The sequence below is a fragment of the Lontra canadensis genome, unplaced genomic scaffold, assembly GCF_010015895.1.
Source record: "Lontra canadensis isolate GAN:19392208 unplaced genomic scaffold, GSC_riverotter_1.0 scaffold99, whole genome shotgun sequence".
Lineage (NCBI taxonomy): Eukaryota > Metazoa > Chordata > Mammalia > Carnivora > Mustelidae > Lontra > Lontra canadensis.
Window position 1 is genome coordinate 4,386,774 of NW_022631093.1, and position 17,058 is coordinate 4,403,831.

At 55.2% G+C, this 17,058-nt stretch overlaps 1 protein-coding gene across 1 annotated transcript; it reads right to left on the bottom strand.

Annotated features, from left to right (window-relative positions):
• Nucleotides 1-10,756: 10,756 nt before the first annotated feature.
• PITX1 (paired like homeodomain 1) lies at nt 10,757-16,908 on the bottom strand. The gene is made up of 4 exons (XM_032837603.1): nt 16,848-16,908; nt 16,086-16,319; nt 13,570-13,802; nt 10,757-11,607 (listed from the first exon to the last, which is right to left on the bottom strand). The coding sequence occupies exons 1-4, from the start codon at nt 16,879-16,881 to the stop codon at nt 11,065-11,067; spliced, it is 1,044 nt and encodes a 347-aa protein (XP_032693494.1). The 5' UTR covers nt 16,882-16,908; the 3' UTR covers nt 10,757-11,064.
• Nucleotides 16,909-17,058: the final 150 nt, after the last annotated feature.

The window sequence follows — 17,058 nt, forward strand, 5'->3', positions numbered from 1 at the left end:
TGGCGCCTAATGGGGAAATTATAGCCTGGGCCGCAGAGGGTTTGGCTTACAAGTCACCCTTCAGCCGGTTTCAGTGAAGCCGGCCCACACCGAGGCTTGGCCGGCAGAAGGGACGTGCTGGGCGGGCAAGAGCTCTGCAGGCGGGATGAGCCCACTTGGCAGTGCCGTGTAGAGCAGCCCAGCTGTTCCTACACCCAGAAAGTTGGTCTCTCGGGTGGTGACCTTGAGGTCAGTCCTTTCTGGCTCTCTGCTCCCCAACTGCCGCACCCGCAGATAACTCATTAGCAAGGATAGAAGCTGTGGGCACCCAAAGGGGGCACTTGGAGAATCTATTGTCTTGAGTAGCTGGCTTTTCCCCTAACCCTGGAATGAGCGTGCCCAAAAGGAGTGGAAATTGGCAGATGGGAAAAGCCAGTTGTAGAACTGAATGTACACGACACAATCTGTTTTTGTTTTTGTTTTGAGGAGGAGAAATAATTAAAACCACATATGCAAAGTGGCCATGAGCTATCTGTTATCTTCCAGGTGGCAAAGAGGATAGACAAAAGCTAGTACTGGCCAGTATCTGCATAATGGGTCCCCTTGGCCACGTCCGGCAGTGGCCACAGGCGTGGCCTTCGTGTCAGCAGGAAAGGGGTTTTATGTGCATGTTCCTGGGGCCCGGTGGATCTGCTCTTGGAGTTACCCTGATGTGCCCGATGACTAGTGCATAGGGACGCATGGAGAAGGATGTCTGCAGTGGCCTGCTAGAGGAGAAACACAACAAAAGAAATTAGGACGTGACCCCAATGCCCACCTGTGAGGATGCTGGTTAAATGATTATGAATGTAGACATGTGGCCCTTAAAAATAGTACTTTTTGGATAAGAATAGGTGTTCTTGGTACTATCCTAAGTCCAAAAAGTGGCTTCTCGAGCAATGTGTGGCAGGATATCCTTTCTGTAATAGTATGTGCACACATATAATATATGTGTAAATGCAACTGTGTACAGGTGGAGGGATGTCTGGGAAGTTATCATCAGTGATGGCTCGGTGGTCTTGACTTTGGTCCGCATGCTTTTCTGAACTTCAGAAATGTTAAGAATGACTATGTATCCTATAATCAGGGAAAATCACACAATGTTCACCTGGAACGAAATGTTAAGCACGGGATGTGTGCACCCACACCTGTGGCGTGTGGGACTCAAGGAGCTTTGGAGGGGTCGGGCACCAAGCTCAAGAGAAGCCAGGAGTTCACCATGAGTAGTGTGTGCCTGTGCTCAGTACCAGCCTTGCTGACTCAGAGGAGTGCCAGCTCGGGGAATAGAGGAGGGGTCCCGGGCCAACCGTGTGTGTGTGTGTGTGTGTGTGTGTGTGTGTGTGTGTGTGCTGGGGGTGGGGTAGTTCATGGAAATCTGTCCTTTAGTAGATTGGGTTTATCCATGGGGACAGAGAAGTATGTGCATGGAAGGGCTGGAGTAAGGGTGGGGATAAGCATCCATCCCAGCATGTCCTGGAAAGTTTCCAGAGAAGCCACAGGCAGGAACAGTTTGGGGAAACCCTTGCCGGGCCCTGCCACAGCCTGGCGAGTGGCCAAGCGGCTGGCTGCTTCGTGGCTGCAGTGTCTTGGAGGGTTTGCCCAGGACTTTCCGTGAAATCACTGGGACGTTAAGCCCTTGGTTCAATTAAATGGGTTAATATGCTTTGTCTGATTCTGATGACTAATAATAATATAATGTGATAAAAGCAATAATGGTGCTATTAGCTGCGGTCATTTACACGTGCCTGCACTGTCCCAGGCACAGAGGGGAAGGTGCAGCCCACCATCCCGCACACTCAGGCCTCATTTTCCTCTCATAAAACCCCACTCTTCAAAGCCTTCCCAGCCCCACTCCCTATATCCATTTTCAGGACAAATTACCAACACTTAAAAAAAATTGGCCCATTTTGTGTGAAAGCCAAGTCCAAATCATTGTTACTTTCCCTTTTATGTTTTGAAATTTAAAAATGAGTAGGGGTGGGGAGTTGAGCGGGAGGAGCACGGGAGACGAGAGGAGCATGGGTGGAGAGGAGGGAGAGGGGAAGGAGGGAAAAAATGTATGAACGAGGGAGAAAAAATGTATGAACGAAGGAGAAAAAATAAGCCTTCTTGTTTCAGTAAAAATGTATTTCTGGAATGATGTTTCAGTTTACTCAGGCAGAAAAATTAGAAATGGTGTGCTTATTAAGCAGGCTAAGTAAGCATGACTATTTTTAGTAGTGTAGTAAAACCTTGGTAATTTGGACCTCTTTAATAAAGATTCCATGATCACGCTGGCTGGCAGGCACACCCTACATGCATGTGTGTGTGTGCGTGTGTGTGTGTGTGTAGGCAAGGTAGGAGTGTAGATAGGCTGCTGAGTTGGAGGACCTGCATGGGGCAGAGGGGGTGCAGCGAGGGGACTCAGGGGAGAGGGATAGGTTCCCTGCCTATGACAGCCGTTTTTTAAACTCTGAATCCTTTTTGCTTAGCAAAAAAAGAACATCACAAATGATTCTCCTCTCTGAACATTCCTCTTAGCAACTATTAATTTGACCTCCATTTAAAGAAGAATGTGTTTGGAAACAAAAAGTTCATTTCTGTGGAAATCTGACAGTAAAGGTTTACTTGACACTTGTCACACCGGCTTGCCCCTAAATGAGGCTGAATCCTGATGGTTGACACGTCATTGCAGGCAGGTGATGACTGACACCTTCGGGGTAAGGATAAGGTCCCGGAGGCACACTACTCCCCGCCCTGCAGATCACAGATCTTGGTATTTTTAAAGTAATATTTTTTGTTTCATGTCACTTTTACAAAAGTAACACATGCCCAGTGAATATAGCTTGGAAAGGACAAATGAAAAAAAATCCCTCATTTCCCACCACCCCCGAGGTAGCTGGTGTTAACACTTTGTGCATATCCAGAAACTTCCCTGTGCATATATAAGAGCAAAAATGGGACAGTGCTTAAATACTGTTTTATAGCCTGTCTTGTTTGGTTTTCTGGCAGAGAAGCTCAGTTAAAAAAAAAAAAGAGGCAGCGGCAGACCAGTTATTTAATATTATGCTAAATTGATAGAGAAAAATTATCCATACCAGTTGTTCTCTCTTGGCTGCAGAATAGACACTTGGTAAGGGAAGTGTCCTGACTGGGTTCCCACTGCTGTGCTGCATGAAGGGATGGAGAATGGGTTGAGGGCCACAGGGGAGGGTCAGCTGTCCGGGGGGCTTGCATGGGCTGCCAGTCAAAGACGGCTGCAGGGAATTGTTTTCCGATCAACAGCAGACCAACAGTGGCGGTGGCCTTGGCCCTCGAACGTCCTGGGCTCTAGCCTCTCTGGAGAAGGTTGGGGCATAAACACAGATACATCTTTTAAAAAAAGAGTTGTGATCAAATACACATGATGTGAAATTTACCATTTTAACCTTTTAAAAGTAGATAGTTTAGCGGCATCAACCATATTCACATTGTTGTGCAACCGTCACCACTGTCCATCTTCAGAACATTTCTGTTCTGAAGCTTTGTACCCATTCAGCAATGACTGTCTGTTCCCCTTCTCCCCCTGTCCCTGGCAACTACCATCCTATTTTCCGTCTGCATAAATTTGCCTACTTTAGGTACCTCAGATGAGTGGAATTCCAATAGTCATCCTTTTGGGTCTGGCGTATTTCACTTTGGTATAATGTCTTCAGGGTTTGTCCATGGCAGGTGTCAGAATATCCTTCTCTTTTGGGGCGCCTGGGTGGCTCAGTGGGTTAGAGTTTCTGCCTTCGGCTCAGGTCGTGATCCCAGAGTCCTGGGATGGAGCCCCGTGTCGGACTCTCTGCTCAGCAGGGAGCCTGCTTCCTCCTCTCTCTGCCTGCCTCTCTGCCTGCTTGTGATCTCTGTCAAGTGAATAAATAAAATCTTTAAAAAAAAAAAAAAAGAATATCCTTCTCTTTTAAGGCTGAATAGTATTCCATTGTATGCATGGACCCCATTTTTTCCATTCATCTGTTGATGGACAGTTGGGTGGCTCCCACGTTTTGGGATTGTGAATAATGCCACTATGAGCACGGGTGTACACTTTATCTTCTGGGGTCCCTGCTTTTGTTTCTTTTGGGCAAATACCCAGAAGTGGGAATTGCTAGATCATATGGTAATAATCTGTCAAATTTTTTGAGGAACTGCCATACTATTTTCCGGAGCAGCTGTACCATTTACATTCCAACCACCAATGCACACGGGTTCCAATTGCTCTACGTCCTTGCTGACACCTGGTATCTTGTTTTATTCCTAATGGATGTATAGCGGTATCTCACTGTGGCTTTGATCTGCATTTACCTAATGAATAGTGATGCTGAACATCTTCTCATGTGCTTATTGGCCATGCATCTGTCTTCTTTGGGGAGATGCCCATTCAGATCCTTTGCCCATTTTTGAATTGGGTGGGTTTTTTTTTTTTTTTTTTTTGGTTGCTACAGTTTAAAAAAAAACCATTTATTTATTTATTTATTTATTTGAGAGAGAGTGGGTGTCAGGTCCAGAGGGAGAGGGAGAGAGAGAATCCCAGGCAGATGCCTGGCTGAGCGAGGAGCTCATTGGGGGGCTCAATATGGGGCTCCATCTCGGGGTGCCAAGATCACGACCAAGAGTCGGATGCTTAACTGACCGCGCCACCAGGTGCCCCTGTTGTCTCACCTTTAAAAGCAGTGCCCAGAGCGGCCTGTGCTGAGCAGGAGGAGTAAGTGTGTGCGGGTGAAGGAAAGAGACAAGAGAGAGGAGAGAGGAGCAGGGAGAGGGAGAAAAAGCCAGGATCTGTTTTGTGGACTGCAGCCCCTCAGTTCTTTTTTTTTTTTTTTTTTTAAGATCTTATTTATTTATTCGACACAGAGAGAGATCACAAGTAGGCAGAGAGGCAGGAAGACAGAGAGAAGGAAGCAGGCTCCCTGACGAGCAGAGAGCCCGATGTGGGGCTCGATCCCAGGACCCTGAGATCATGACCTGAGCTGAAAGCAGAGGCTTAACCCACTGAGCCACCCAGGCGCCCCAATCCCTCAGTTCTTTTATTCAGCAAATGCGCCTGGAGCATGACGGTGTTCAGACACTTCTCCAGGTGCTGCTGTCCACAACTGTTCGCCTCAGCGCGCCGACTCTGTGACAGTAGCCGCCCTGCCCAGCTGCCGGTGCCCTGCCTCTGGGAGGCTCTGTCCACATGAGTGAGTGCTGTGGGCTCTGCGGTCAGGTGGGGACCTGAGTTCCTAGAAGCTGGGTACCCTTTGGACAGGTTACATGACAGGCCTGAGCCTCAGCTTCCTCATCTATAAAATGAGACGAGGAAGAGAAATAAAATATGTCTGGTGCATGGCAGGGGACAGTGCAGAGTGAAACGGGACAGAGACAGCCAGAGCAGCTTTCCTACACCTCCTCCCGATGCAGCTTCCTGCATTTTGACCTCCTCCTCAGCAGGGTCTCTCTGCCCTGGGTCACAGCACCCCCATCCCCCAGCCTGGCTGGGCTCTGGGGGCTGAGTCTCCTAAAGTTCTTACAGCCACTCAGTAGGGGGACACCTGCTCTGGGCAGCACCAGCCAACTGGGAGGCCGGGTCCAGGGCCCTGTGAAGGCAGCACAGGGAGTGTGAAGAATCCTTTGGTGAAAGCGGCAAGGAGGCAGGCCAGCAAGGGGTGGGAGGACGCCTAGGAGGGCTTCCAGAGGGAGGCAGACTAGAAGCACGTGTCTAGGAAATGAGAAGTTTGTAGTACTGAAGGAGACGGGAGTTTGGATTTAATGGTTGATATTCCAGGGTCCTGCCTTCTCCAGAAAGCTGCTCTGTGCCCTCACCTGCCCACTCCATTCTGCTGCTGGCATCCCGGGGCTTCCTCAGTCCCCCTGTCATCTGTGCCCTCTGCTGCTCTCCCCGCCCCATAGCCAAGTGAGCTCAGTGGAGGCAAATCTTGGGGCCTGGGGCCTTTTCTTTCTCTCTCCCAGAGCACACCTGAGCCCAGCTTCTTGATAGGAATCAACATGAATTATAATTGTTTTTTTTTAAAGGTTTTCAAAATTTATTCATTTGAGAGAGAACACACAAGCAGGGGGCGAGGCAGAGGGAGAGGGAGAAGTAGTCTACCCCCTGAGCCAGCCAAGAATCCCATGTGGGGCTCGATCCCAAGACCTGGAAATCATGATCTGAGCTGAAGGCAGATGCCTAACCATCTGAGCCACCCAGACGCCCCTATAATTGTTTACCCTCCCCCCCCATCCTCTGCTGCCCAATACAGATGTCAAGAGAGTGCCCAGTGCATGGAGGGGACCAGGGACCTGGGTCCCAACTCTGTCCCTCATTCACTGTGGCATCACAGGTGAGCTGTTGATTCTCTCTGAGCCTCAGTTTCTTCCTGTGTAAACATAAGGAGCCTCTCCCTCCCCCGAGGAGGGAGTGCTGGAATTGCTATCAAGTGCTTCTTGGGGCCTGGCACTCAGGAAGGGCCGGATGTTAGCTATCAGTAAGATCTAGAACACAAAAAGAAGGGTCCAGGCCCCTTTATCCCACATTGCGGGGAGTCCTTAGAGGGCAATTCTGGGGTGAGGGTCTCCTGTGCTCCCCGGGCTCCTCTGTCAGAGTACTGACTACCTGTGGGCCTCTCCCCAGGCCCAGGGGACAGCAGAGACTGGGCCCGGTTCCACTGGGCCTCCCAGGCCCTGGACCTAGGACACCGGGCTGGGTTCCTGTGGGTCCAAGTCCAGAATTGGTCCCCCAGTGGGATGCAGTGGGGAAGGTGGTCAGTGGGGCTGCCGGTCACGACTCACATCCATGACACCCAGCGAAGCCGGAGGGAAAACCCAAGTGGGACTCCAAATGATATTTTCAGAAAGAACCCATTGAGAAACTCAGAGAAGTCCTATTAATGTGGAAAGCGGGGAACAAGGCTCTCAAGGGGAGTGGCAGGACACGTCCCTTTATTAACAGCAACACCGCCACCACCATATCAGTAATAACTCTACGCCAGCCCCACAACTAATGTCTTACGTGTTATCTCCTTTAATCCTTCAAGCAACTGTGTGAAGTGATTGTTATTCCCTTTTATGGAAGAGGAAACAGACTCAGAGACGTTGTCTCTTGTCCAAAGCAACTCAGAGGTGGAGCCAGAACGCAAACCCTTGCTCTCCAAGACCATAGCGAAGCTTCCTCGGGATGCCGAGCTGAGTAACTGGCCCAGAAGATGGGGAGGTCGGTGGGCACGCACCATCCTTCCTCTCGTTTCCCACACTTGTTCTCTCCTGACGGAGGCCCCGCTGGTCGGGAGCAGCAGGCTCGGGCACATGGCGCTGAAGGAAGACACACAGCCCACCTCCAGGGCCTGCACTCCGGAGCCAATGCCCCCTCCCAGGCAGATCTGCCAGCTGTGACTTCCCCTCCCCTTCTAGATGACTCTGGCAGCTGTCCTTAGGGAGGCCATGGCCCCGAGGGCAGCCCGCAGCCTGGCTGGATCCCTAAAGCTAGGGGAGGTACCTCGGTTCCCCTCAGTGAGCAGGGACTCTGGTGGTGGTTCCCCGTAGTGCCTGCAAACCAGTGCTGGACACCCTCCTCTGGCCCGCCTGTTTCTAATTCATAACCGCTCGAAGCCTGCAGCAGCCCTTTGGGGCTTTCGGCACCAAGCAAGGACCAAATCTGTTTTTCTCTTTCCTGGGGTTAGTCCCCAGTAGCCAGGAGAAATCACAGCCCCTTCCAGGCCAGGCTCCTCCCCACTCCCACCATGTTGCTTCCGGTGCCGCACATGGGGCAGCCTGGTGCTGAAGCTAGAGTGGCCACGGACTGGGCTGGAGCCCACTCCATCACTTCCTGCTATGGACCTTGACCAAGTGACTTGACCTCTGTCAGGCTCAGGGACCTCATCCAGGAAAGAGGGAAAAGGGACAAGGAGAACTCTTCCTTGTAGGGTTGGCATGCAGGTAAGGGGGCTGACCCAACAGTGTACGCTTAGCCCCGGCCCTGGGCCCTGGGCCCCAAACGGGCTGAAGAAATGAGAGACAGAGCCACGTCTCTGGAACAGCCCACTGAGCACCCTGTTCAAGGCAGAATTCTCATTTTTTTCTGACTCACAGCACCCTGTTCTTTTTCTTCAAAAGCACTCAGCCCAGTTTGTAATTATACACATGTTTGTTTACTTGTCCGTGAGAGCCTGGACTGTCTGTTTCCCAGCGCTCAATCCCGAGCGCCAAGGGCAGGAACACAGTAAATGTGGCGTGAATGAATGGTACTCCTTCCCCGGGGCTTCTTGAGGCAGAAGACAACTAGGGCTTTTTGCTTTTTCCCCCCAGAAGATTGGACTTTCAGAGCCCCACATATTCCTCAGCCTTCCTTCAGAGATGATCCCGTGGTGGTACAGCTGGGAGGGCTGGCAGGTACTCCTCTCTGCAGCCACCGAACAGCGGGGTCGGAAGAGCTGGGCGGAGCCCACCATAGGGTCTGACACTGACCTTGTTGGCCATGCTCCTTGATGGGTGACGGGGTCGTTCTGGGACTGCTTCTGCCCTGTCACCCCTATCTGCAGCTACTTGGTCTGGGACCCCAAAGCCACACTGGAGCCTCTGCCAGAGCCCCTTGTCGGCCGTGTCCCCTGAGGCTGGGCCTGAATTTCAGGAGAGGCCTCTCTGCCTTTTTTCTCCAGTCCCATCTCCTAGGTCTCTCCTGCCTTCTGCCCTCAACTGAGACCAGGGCCCCCTGGCCTTGGCAGATGTGTGAGGCTGGGGGAGGAACTTTGAGTCCAGATGTGGCTGTGTGTTTATGTTTCCAGAGAGTGAGGGGTCGGAGCTCTGGACTGGAGCCCTTGGGGGAGGAGGGGTGGTCTGGCTCCAGCCCCCTGCCCCAGCCTTCCCTCCTCCCACCTCCCTCCTCTAGCCTGTGTATCTGGCCCTGTCCTCAGAGCCCCACACTGTTAAGTCCTATAGCATCAGGCTGAGCCATCCTCCAGGAAGGACCCTTCCTCACTCCTCATCTAAAAGTGGGAAGATCAGTGGAAAGATGCTTTGGAATATAAAGATTGTTGACTCCCTGTGACCTTGGCCCAGTTGCAGAGCATGGTGAAGTCATGGTTCCATCCCGTTTAACAGGGACAACACTCCTGCCCTCAGAGGCAGTGCTGACCTGGTTTCAGAATGTGTGCACAGGGCTCTCCAGCTAGCAGCTGGTGATTAGGCCTATGGCTGGGCCCCCCTCCCATCTGGGGCTTGCCCAGGGGGGTCCAGCTCCAGGGCAGCGTCAATCCCAGTCACAAGGTGAGTCTAAAGCAGAATACCAGCCCCTCCTCCCTCCCCCACTCCAGCTGCAAACATTCTCTTTTGCCATTGGAAGTGAAGGGACTTAAGGGAAGCAGAATTTTACAGGCACTTTACAGGCTGGTCTTGTTCAGTAGTTTCCAAAGCCTGGGGAGGGTGGAAGCGGCATCAGCCTCCTTCCCATACCTTGGGGTGGAAGGGAAGTGAGGCGTTAGTTCCCTGTGATGGACACTTTCTCCAGCATAGCCTTGCCAGATGCCCCTGAGTGGGATTTCCGCGGGAGGGGGGGGGTGAGGGAGGCCCTGGCGGATCCCGCATCCTCAGTTCCCCTGGAACAGCTAGGGCAGGGCTTCAAGATAGAAGTACGGGGGCCACAGGAGAAAAGGCAACTCCAGGACTAAAGGAGTTCTCAGCGGCCTTCACCCGGACTCTCCAGGTGGACAAGGGCCACAGAGCGCTCCGAGGGCTTGGGGATCCCCGCCGACCCAGCTTGGAAAGAGCCTGCAGAGTCGGGCAGCCGGGGAAATGGGGTGCTGTCTAGGGCTGCCGAGCACAGAGCACAGCCCGGAGGCTGTGCGGTCCAGCCGGGGAGCACCTGGTGGGGGCGGAGAAGGAGTTCGGAGCTCCGGATGGGGCCCTCATGGAGTCGGGCAGAGCAGGTCAGGAATCGTGGTGGGAAGAGAGCACCTCTCACTCCACTAGGAGGCGGCCACTTGGCTCTTCTCTCCTTACCCACAGGGCCCACGGTGGCGCCGTTCCCTTTCTACCCGCCTCCCTTCTCAGTGGAATGAAGCAGTCCGGGCCGGCAGTGGTTAGCACGCTTGTACTATGGTTTTAATAGACGTACATGGACAAGTCGATATAGACAGATTTATAATTCTATACAGTCAGTCCGACATACACAGGGACGCTGTAAACAGGGGCGCGGGCCGGAGAGCGGGTGTGCAAAGTGGGCGCGGCGCGGGGGGGGGGGCCTGGCCGCGCCCCGAGCTCTCCCGGCTCGACTCTTGCACGGCAGGCGGTGAGGAGGGGGGCTCTTCGCCGGGCCAAGGGGACCACTTCCTAGCCCAGGAGCGGAGTGGAGATTCCGGGCCTGTGGCGAAGCTGGGTGGGGGGTGGGGGGGCTCCGGGGTGCTCGGAGATGAGCCTGCCCCATTCTCCCACCGCGTCCGCACCGCCAGCTGGGGCTCCGTAGCCTTAAAATAGGAATCCGGTGCTCGTGGCTGCGAGGGCACGCGGGGCACGCCGGCGCCGCGTGCAGCTCCACAGCGAGTCTCCGAACCCAGGCTGGGCACCGTCATCCCCGACCGAACGCCCGCTCCAACTCGGATCCGAATCGAGCTAAGGTACGCTCGGCCGGGCCCAGCTTGGAGGGGGCGCCTCGGTTCCTACCGGGCCCGGGCCGCCCTGCGCGGGCTCCGCGCGTCCAGTTCGCAGGCGCGGCGGGAACGCTGGCTCCCAGGGCGCCCTCTCCGGACCGCCGGCCTCCCGTCCCGCGTCCCCTCCGCGCAACGGTCCGGTCCGCCCGGCCCGAGGGAGCGAACACACACCACCCGCGCCACCCCGAGGGAAATTGCAACTCATCCGTTTTTTTCGCAGCACTTTTCTCCGACGTCTTTTTGTTTTGTTTCGTCTCGTTTGGGAGGGCACAGTGGGGTCCAGAAAAGCAAACACACAACCAGCCCGGAGGTGGGGAGGTGGGGAGGAGAGGGCTGCGCGGGCGCAGGGGGCGCGGCGTGGCGAGGTCCTCCGCGCCGCCCCCGACCCGGCGCCGCGCCTGCCGCGGGCCCGCGGGGCCTGGCGGGGCGGTCAGCTGTTGTACTGGCACGCGTTGAGGCCCGAGGCCGGGCCCTGCAGGCCGCCGTAGCCAAACGACGAGTGCTGCTTGGACTTGAGCCGCAGGCTGGCCAGGCTCGAGTTGCACGTGTCCCGGTAGACGCTGTAGGGCGAGGCGGGCGTGCCGTATGGGCAGGCGCCCGGCGACATGGCCGAGTTAAGCGAAGAGCCGGTGAGGTTGTTGATGTTGTTGAGGCCCGAGTTGGGCATGCCGGGCACGGCGCCAGGGCCCATGCTCGACGGCATGGTCATAGAGGAGATGGAGCTGGGTGCCGAGAACATGGACTGCGACGACAGCGGGCTCATGGAGTTGAAGAAGGTGAAGCTCTTGGTGGAGAGCGGCGCTGGCGCCAGGCTCTTGGCGGCCCAGTTGTTGTAGGAATAGCCAGCGGCGTACACGTCCTCGTAGGGCTGCACCAGGCCGCTGAACTGCGGCACGTAGCCGCCCTTGCACAGGTCCAGCTGCTGGTTACGCTCGCGCTTCCGCCACTTGGCTCGCCGGTTCTTGAACCAGACCTGGGGGAGGGGGCAGGAGAACGGTCAGGGCTGACGAGGGCGGGAAGGCCCCTCCACCTCCACCACCACCCCATCCCTCCGCTGCCTCCTCCTCTCCGAATAGCGTCTCTTTTCTTCGTTATTTCCGCCCCTGCGGCCGGCGCTCCTTAATGGTTCCTTTCCTGTCCCCAGAAAACATTTCGTCTTTTCCCCATTTCTGATCTACATCCACTCCCCTAAGTTAAATCTGATGGCTTCTCCTAGTACGGATCGATCCTCTTTTGTTTTAGCAAATATTCGTTTGCTTTTTCCTCTCTCAACAGTCCATCTCCGGCCTTCTCCCCAAAAGGGGTCCCGGTGTATCTCCTAAATATTCCGTTCTTTTTCTTCGCCCTCTAATGTAAAAGGTATCTTTCTTCCCTGAAATGTAGGGTCTTCTGACTCCCTTTATTCTACTTCTTTTCATTCCTCAAATAGTCTGTATTCATATTTATTGGGAACATTTGATATTCTCATTTCTGCCCTAAGTGTTTATTTTCTTTTGGTCCGCCCTGCTATCTGAACTGCTTTCTTTTCCCTCAGTCCATTTTCTCCGTTATCCTTCACTTTTGATCCTTTTGATTCTTCCCCAAATAGTTTTCCTCGTCTTTCCAAATATCTGACCGTTACTTTCTCCTAAATAGTTGATTCTTTATTTTTCTCAAACATCTGATCCTTTTGCCCTCCCTTAAATATTTAATTTCTTCCCTGCCACCTAAATATATGCCAAATATGTTTCTCTGCAAATATTTAATTTCCTTTCACTTCTTAACTAGTTTCTCTCTAATCTCCCCTCCACTTTCTCCCACAAAATTTAATAAGAACTTGTTCTTTACCAACTCCTGGTCCTTGCCCATCCTCTCCTATCCTCCTGTGCATGCCTTCTATCCTCTGAAGCCCTCCTCCAGCCCTGGGCTGAGTTTCCTGAGTGAGCCTGCCGGACCCCTGCATCTCAGCCTTTTCTAGTCCCGGGCACTGACATTGCCTGATTCCACCCCACACCACCCGAATCACCATAAACCTGGGCAGGATTAGTGAGTTCAGGATTACTGAGTGCTGTCTTCACTCGCGTCCCACTGGGCTGGCCAGCCTGATGGGAGGGGCGAGAGCTTGCGTTCTAGCAGGGAGTCAGTAGGCCAGGTAGCACTTTGGGCTCGCTTGGGACGTCCTCCCAGTATCTGATTAAATATTTGCGTACTCGGAAAAGAAATGATTCTCTTGCTGCTCTGGCAACATAACCTCTTCGCTCTTGATTTCACTGGGAAGGAAAAGGTGAGGAGAGGGAGGGTGCAGTCTGGTCACGGGTCAGAGATCTTACATCTCCAAAGGGACTCGGCCTGAGGGTCACTCTTCCATCAGAGCTGCTCCTCCTTCACCTGAACCCAGCCCTACAGGAAAGGGCCACAGGGAAAGGGTCCAGCTCCCTACTGGCTGACTGGCTGTAGAGGAGTAGCAGCCTGTGTGGTTGGGATCACTGCCCCAGGAGTTTCTGAGCCTCCAAGCCTAGGTACTGTTCAGGCCTCTGCCAGGTGGCTAGGCAAGACGTGCCTTTCCCTTTCATTTTCGGGAGAAGGTGCCAGCAGCTCCGAGGTCCCCATCAGTGGGAATCCTCTGTGCAGTCTAGGGCAGTCATATCCGAGTGGGCCCTGGGCCCTAGAGCACAGGGGAAATCGCCCCTGGGGCCACAGATTTTAGGGTGAAGCTAAAGCAGAGCCCCAGGGTCAGGTAGGCTGCCAGGCGGTGAGGGCACTAACCACCAAAGGGCTTAGCAGCAGCCGGGAGACCGGGCCTACAGTGGAATCTTCTCCCACGGAGGGAAGGAGCAGGTCTGAGTGGTGGGACAGAGACAAAATCTGAGCACGGGTCTAAAGCTTTCCGAGGATGGCGGCAGAGGTGGCCAGCAGCCCTCCGCTCGGTCGCCTTAGGCACACACGCTGAGCTCACCCGCACGCGCGGCTCGGTGAGGTTGGTCCACACCGCGATCTCCTCCCGCATGCTCATGTCGGGGTAGCGGTTCCTCTGGAACGTGGCCTCCAGCTCTTGCAACTGCTGGCTTGTGAAGTGCGTGCGTTGCCGCCGCTGCTTCTTCTTCTTGGCCGGGTCCTCTGCGCCGCCGCAGCCCGTGCCTCCTGCGCCGCTGTCCTCCGGCCCTTTGACTTCCCCACTGCGCTCCTTCTCTGAATCGGACAGGACAGGCCCCAGTCACCTTGGGCTTCTGCCCTTTTGCACCCATCCCGGCTCCACCGAAGCGCCTACCACGAGCGCTGGCATGCCCTTCCTCCCGCCAGGAGCCCTAGAATTGTCCCCACTGGAAAGAGCCTGCTGGGGGCCAGATCGTCAGTAGTCACCTTTGGTCAGACGCGCCCCAAGAGCCCAGGAACCGGAGGCACAGGCCGAGGCTCCTGGCTGGGCAGAGCCTGCTCTTGCCGCTCCGCTGGGGCTTGAGCCCGTCTGGCTTTGTCACCCGCATATGTATGAAATTTTGAGGGCTCTTTGGGGTGTCAATCTGGAGGGGCTCTGCTTTTCTGAGCCAGGACCAAATCTTTCCAGCCTGAAGCTAGTGGGTCGGTAGAGCTGGAGCAAGGCCATGGCCTGCAGCCCCTCCACCTTCTTCTCCCCAGGGCTGTGTGGGAGCCACATGGGCAGGCACAACACAGCTGTGTTCCCGGCCTTTGCTCCAGGACTCAACTCCAGAGGCCCAGAAAATCCCTCAGGCGGCAGCCCAGACCAACAGACTGTCTAGGTGACCTGGGGCTCTAGCCTCTCACTCTTTACAGCTACGCAAAACACGTTCAGTCAGACACATGGAAATAAAAAGACAAAATTTAAAAACAAAACAGAGAAATCCAGATAAACTCAATTCTATCCTAAAACCATGGAAAGGCTCACAAAATCTTAAAAAATAGACAGGTAGGAACACAGGAAACGCAAATTAAGAAGCCTGAAATCTCCGTGCAAACACACCCCTAACTAAATACAGTGCTGTAGGTGTAAAAACTCCAAGCAGACACAGGCATTTATTTCTCTGGGATTTTAAAAAAACCAATGTACTGTTGTAGATAGATTTTTTAACCCCTTCCTAATAATGCCCTTTCTAGAGATAATTTTTAAGTCCCAGGGAAATACAACACTATAGAGTTAGATAATTTAAGTTATCAAAATAACACCGCTGCAAATAGGTTTTGAAAAAAAAAAAAAATCCCGGAGAAACGCGCCATTTTGGATTGACTTTTAAAACATCTCCCCAAGAATAATGTTGCATGTAGAGATTTTAAAATTCCAGAGAAATATGCCTAGTGTAGTAATTCTTTCTACACCGAAAATTACAGTTAAAAAATTAAATATACCCACGTAGATTTGGTTTTAAAAAGCAGTCTACCGCTGTATATTCCTCTGGGTTTTAACAAATAAAAACCAACCAAAGGCCACGCTAAAAACTCTTGAAAACAAAAGTACAGTTCCGCGTTGATTGTTTCTTAGCCAAGCAAACAGAACTTCTCAGAGAAAGTCACTTAGGGATGCAAAACAGAAACAAATAGAGATTAAAAACGCGTAGAGATACACTCAGCGGTGGATTAAGAAATGAGCACAGCAGAGGCGCCCACGGAGCAGGGAGCTCTGCCGGGGCGCCGTCTGCGGGAGCCAAACCGGGACCCCGGGGGCCGGCACCCGCCGACGATTAGCCGCGCTACGTAGCCCGCACCGCCCACCCGCCGGTCCAACTCGCAGCCGGCCTGGGGGAAAAAGCCTGAGCTCGGACAAAAAGGCAGCGCGGAGGGAGACGTGCTCGAGCCGAGTCAGGGCCCTGGCTGGGCGCCTGGCGGCTCCGGGGTCCCGCGGCGCACATGGGGCCGGGCTCCCTCAATGCGGGGGTCCTACCGGGTACGCACCCCTTGGCCCGTTCGCCCTCGCTGTCCTCTGCCTTCTTTATATTTGAGGTTGTCCACCGCCATTCCCTTCAGTTTTTCCTGGCTTTTCCCGCCGCGCCTTCTCTTGGATTTCTCCCTCCTCAGTCTGTCGCCCACTGCCTGTCGGGGTGTGTGCCCCCGTCTCTGTCTCTCCGGGCACTTTCTCTCTCGTCCGCTGCCCCATTCCTTTCTCGATCTACTCCTCTCCGGCGGTCTGAGCGGCCCCTGGGCACCCAGTTACGCAAACGGATTTTTCTTTTCCTGTTCTCTTTGCTTCTGAACAAGAGGGGCTGTCAGTCCGACCCTCCCGTTGTAGGTTTGTGCATCTGGCGCGTGGGGACCGGGTGGAAGTAGAGCACTGAATTTCGTTTTATAAAGCGCGTAAATTTACGCGTTCACCCTCAGGCCGAGAACGGGAAAAGAAAAGGGTCTGACGCTCCTGGGTGTAGAGGGAGCCTGACTGCGCGGCGCGGGCTCCAGGCCCTGCTTCCCGCTCCCCGCTCCGTGCGCCCGGCTCGGCTCGGTGCGCGCCTCGCGGGGAGCCGCGCTTACCTGGCAGCTCCGTGTCAGACGATTCGCTGGCGGAGTTTTCCAGGGGCTCGCGGGGGTCGGCGGCGCGGGCCAGGTGGAAGGCAGGCCCCATGTCGTGCGGTGGCGGCGGCGGCCGGAGTCCCTCCGGCAGCCGCTCCAGGCTCATGCCCCCCTTGAAGGCGTCCATGGAGGCGGGGACCGCGGCGGGCGCTCCAGGGGCCGGGGCTGGGCGCGCCCGGCCGCCCTGGCTGCGACCTGCGGGGACAAGAGCACAGCGCCTAACTGGCTGCCCCCCAGGGCTGCCCGCGCCCGCAACGACGCCGCGCCCGCCCCATGGACCGCCTGGGGCTGCGGGGCCAGGCGGGCGGCAGCGGCAGCGGTTTCTCGCGACCGGATGCCCGGCTTCGCGCTCCGCGCTGCGCTCCCGCCGCTCGGGCCTCTGCCGCCCGCCCGGCCCCGGCTCTGGCTCCCGATTCGGGGCCGGTTTCTAAGGCTCCGGACGGCGCCGGCAGAGGCTGTCTTAAAGCGACAGCGCGCACCGCCAGGTTCCAGCAGTCCCTGCGCCAGGGGTGGTGGGTGGGGTGGGCCTGGGTGGGAGGGGGCTGGGGAGGGAGCGAGCCAGCGAGCGAGGGAGCGCGGGCGGAATCCAGCCCCGAGCTGCCCGCCCTCCCTTGCCCGTGCCCTCCCCTCCGCAGCCACCTTCCCGCCGCCTCCCCGCCCCCTCCCTCCACCCCACCCCCCCGGCGCCTCCCCGAGCCGCTCCCTCCTTCCCCGTTGACACACCGACTTCTCCCTCGGCCGCACAAAAGAAACGCATCTGGCCTCCAAGTCCCGCGTGGCTCGTGCCCACCTCAAGCCCCAAATGACTTGTTTTGCTCAGAATCAACTCCTGTCTGGGCCGCTTCGAAGTCCCCAGCCCCCGGCGAGAACAGCCCAGGATGAGAGAATGTTCCCTGAGCAGGATCGCGCGGAGCGGGCGCCTCCGAGCCAGCGC

Bases quoted from the DNA above. Each gene is read 5' to 3' on its own strand.
- PITX1 (XM_032837603.1), bottom strand. From the start codon at position 16,881: ATGCGTTTCTTTTGTGCGGCCGAGGGAGAAGTCG. The intron at 16,320-16,847 runs GTGTGTCAACGG...TTGTCCCCGCAG, and splicing joins TGCGGCCGAGGGAGAAGTCG to GTCGCAGCCAGGGCGGCCGG. The intron at 13,803-16,085 runs GTAAGCGCGGCT...TGTCCGATTCAG, and splicing joins GTCTGACACGGAGCTGCCAG to AGAAGGAGCGCAGTGGGGAA.